The sequence below is a fragment of the Halyomorpha halys genome, unplaced genomic scaffold, assembly GCF_000696795.3.
Source record: "Halyomorpha halys isolate HHAL.00 unplaced genomic scaffold, Hhal_1.1 Scaffold170.1, whole genome shotgun sequence".
Taxonomy (NCBI): Eukaryota; Metazoa; Arthropoda; class Insecta; order Hemiptera; family Pentatomidae; genus Halyomorpha; species Halyomorpha halys.
The window spans coordinates 1,066,322-1,070,042 of record NW_027107231.1 but is presented as its reverse complement, the minus strand read 5'-3'; the positions used below and the strand labels follow the sequence as shown (position 1 = coordinate 1,070,042).

The window sequence follows — 3,721 nt, the reverse complement described above, 5'->3', positions numbered from 1 at the left end:
TTTTTTTTAATACCGAATATAAGAATGAGGATTGAAGGACCTTATTAGTTTGAATGCAAAAGTATAAAAACCTGTTTGTGTTTTTAGACAACCTTATCGTAAAGCTGTAATAGATTATAAAATAAATGAGGATAACCAAGCTCTATGATTGTAAAGTTATAAATAGACTTATTAATCTCGAGCATATGTGTGTAGAGAAATATAATAAAGAAGAACAATATTAATTACACTATCCATGTGAATAAGTTGGAGTAATTATAAAGAAAAAATGGAGTTTTGAAAACAACAATTATTTATTCAACAAGAAAACATTAACAATTCAGTCAAACAATAACAACAGTGAAGTGTGCGTTGTACAGAATTTGTGATAGGTGCTTCTTCGCACACTACAGAGGTAACTTATGCTCTACTACTCTTTGGTTCATCTTCAAGTTGGCGTGATAAGCCTACTACTCCTGATGCAGATCTACTTCTTAGAACTCGTCACCGAAGTCGGCTGCTACGTCATCAGCGTTGATTGCGGCGACTTCGTCAGCAACTGGCATCTCATCGTGGGCTGCATCGTGATGGCCACCATGACCGCCACCGCCGCCGCCACCACCGTGTCCGCCATGTCCATGACCATGTTCAAAGTGTCCATGATGTTTGTGTCCATGACCATGGTGTCCATGATGTTTGTGGTGATGTCCATGGTGTCCATCGTGTTTGTGATGATGTCCGTGGTGACCACTGTGTTTGTGTCCATGTCCATGATGACCATGATGTTTGTGTCCGTGATGATGGTCTCCATGATGTTTGTGTCCATGTCCGAAGTGACCGTGGTGTTTGTGTCCATGTCCGTGGTGTCCATGATGCTTGTGTCCATGTCCGAAGTGACCATGATGTTTGTGTCCATGACCGAAGTGTCCATGGTGTTTGTGTCCGTGTCCATGATGACCATGGTGTTTGTGGTGGTGTCCATGATGACCGTGATGTTTGTGTCCATGTCCGAAGTGACCGTGGTGTTTGTGTCCGTGTCCATGATGACCATGATGCTTGTGTCCGTGTCCAAAGTGTCCACCGTGTTTGTGATGGTGTCCGTGGTGACCATGGTGTTTGTGTCCATGTCCGAAATGACCGTGGTGTTTATGACCGTGTTCGGCATGTCCATGATGTTTGTGGTGGTGACCATGGTGTCCATCGTGTTTGTGGTGGTGCCCGTGGTGTCCATGGTGTTTGTGTCCATGTCCGAAATGACCGTGGTGTTTGTGTCCATGCCCATGGTGACCATGGTGTTTGTGTCCATGTCCGAAATGACCGTGGTGCTTGTGACCGTGTCCGTGATGACCGTGGTGTTTGTGTCCATGGTGGTGATGGCCACCGTGTTTGTGTTTGTGTTCTGCGTGACCGTGGTGTTTGTGATGATGATCGACATGGCCTGAGTGTATGTGATGGTGAGTCACAGCCTCAGCCCCTGTCAAATCATTCACAGGTTCAGCACCGTTTTGGTCATTTAGTGGGACAATTGCATTAGCGCCTGGTTCTACTGCTGCCTGAATCCTGCAAGAATGGAAATCGTTAACCGGGATCCTTTGACATTTTAAGACCAAAGGAATAATAAAATATGCCAACGTACTCTGAGGGTTGAGCTAACAAGTCAGCTTCTGCAACCTTAGGAACGGCTGCTTCGATCGGGACGATTGCTTCTGCGGGGTTGGGGGATACCTCAGCAAGGCCGCCGCTGAGGCAGAGGAGGAGCACAGTCCAAAGTATAGTCTGCATAGAAATGGGCTACTTTAATACCGTATAATCATTACATTGATATCAAATGAACATATATTAATCAAAACATTTACGGAATGGAATTGAATAAACGGATTAAGTTGTTAACAATAACAAAAAGAAATGTTTTATGTTTCATATTTTTGTTTCACGAATAGAAAAAAAAGTCATAGTCTGATTCACTAACAAAAAATAATATTCCAATGTTATTTATAAAGCTAACCATAAATCCAGGAGAATTATCGTTCATTAGGAATATTTTCTAAAAACGAAAACATATTTTAAAATTAACAAGATAGATCTCAAACTTCCGAATGGTTCAATTATATTTTTTCTTTAAATTGAATTAGTGCATAATGGTGTTCTTAATCTGTCGTGTGAATGTGAAAGAACCATTGATCGACTTATTTTGTAGTATTATTTTAAACAATCCCAATCTGTTTTTATTGTTGTGCTGTGAATATTTATATACATTTTAAGTTAAAACTTCGTTATATTCTTTAAGTTTTTAGAGAATTAAAAATGGTACTAAACTTCAGATTATCAACAAATATGATCCAAACCCGAAGCTCTGATGTTAGGCTGGTAATAAAAATCATAAATAAAATTTTTAAAAAAATGAGGAATGATTTTGATTTCCTTTAGTTAATGCCAGAAACAAGTTAAAATTAAAATAAAATGATGAATATATATCAGTTCTGGATATGTATTCGTTGTATCAATACGGTAATATTCAAGGTTTTTTATATAAATATTATCGTGCGATGATGTGAGTTCTAATATATTATTATTATCTATTTGAATTAACTTTAAATTTAATAATTTTTTATCAAAATATTTGATATGGAAAGAAAAGAAATTTGAAGAAAGAAATAGTTTAACTAAAATCGTGATTTGAAGTACATTTTGATCCGATGAAGAGATTTGCTTCATTTGCATGAAACACAAATGTAAGATATTAAATATTATTTCAAATTAATTAAGAACAGCATAGCATGAACCGACTGTTTAAAAAGTTCTTTTGAAAACTTTAGCACTTATTGAGTATTTGCAAGTGTCCCGAATGTAATCCTGAGACGACCGAGGGATGCTGAAGAGGTTGCTGCTTACCGCCATACTGGAGATACTGATGCTATTCCATGGATGGTACTAGGCACTGAACTGACTTCCAGATCGGAGGAGGTGCTATTTAAGGGGCCCGGCCCCACCACACCTCCGGGGGCGGCCAAGCATCTCTCTCTCTCTTTCCCTAGCTCTATCTCGCTCGTTTATGTCATTATCCAGAAGGGGGGAGGATTACAGCGACTCTGGGACAATTCGTCCGAAAGCAACTTGCTCAATTGCATTTTCTGCAATTTACTCAAGATTTGAAAAATGCTCAAAAACACTCGAAATGGGTCAAGTCCAAGTATCATTCTGAGCCTGCAAGGAACTAAGGGGTGATGTAGGTGTTCTTCAGCCTACATGCATAGAACATGTGAGAAACATTTGAAGAGAGGAATCTGCAACAGCAATATTTCAGGGTTGAAGTATGAAACATGCCTATCGACCTGAATGTACGAGTAGGTCCAGATATATTAGGCATAATTAAAATTAAATAACACAGTCGAAGTAGGTCTATCCAACATACTCCTCTTTCAAGACTCTATAGAAAAAATTATGTAGGCTGGGATAATCATAATATGTCATTTGTGACAAGAAATTTGGAACAATACGTTGTAGATATAATTATTTAACAAAGCAATATTCTTGTTTTTTAGTAAATGATTATTTTAAACTTTAAAATAAATATGAATAAACTTTGTATGTATATATTTTGAATGTATTTTTGGATTCTACGTATTATGAAATGTAAAATAAAATTAAAAAAATAGTCAACAGTACAATTCCCTGTATCTAAACCTCTGGACAAATATTCAAAACACAACTACAAAAATCAAATGCAGATAAAATTATATTG

The 3,721-nt window shown here is 37.7% G+C and overlaps 1 protein-coding gene across 1 annotated transcript; it reads right to left on the bottom strand.

Annotated features, from left to right (window-relative positions):
• Positions 1 to 274: 274 nt before the first annotated feature.
• Positions 275 to 2,883, bottom strand: LOC106678954 (histidine-rich protein PFHRP-II). The gene is made up of 3 exons (XM_014417826.2): positions 2,872 to 2,883; positions 1,616 to 1,755; positions 275 to 1,539 (listed from the first exon to the last, which is right to left on the bottom strand). The coding sequence occupies exons 1-3, from the start codon at positions 2,875 to 2,877 to the stop codon at positions 474 to 476; spliced, it is 1,212 nt and encodes a 403-aa protein (XP_014273312.1). The 5' UTR covers positions 2,878 to 2,883; the 3' UTR covers positions 275 to 473.
• Positions 2,884 to 3,721: the final 838 nt, after the last annotated feature.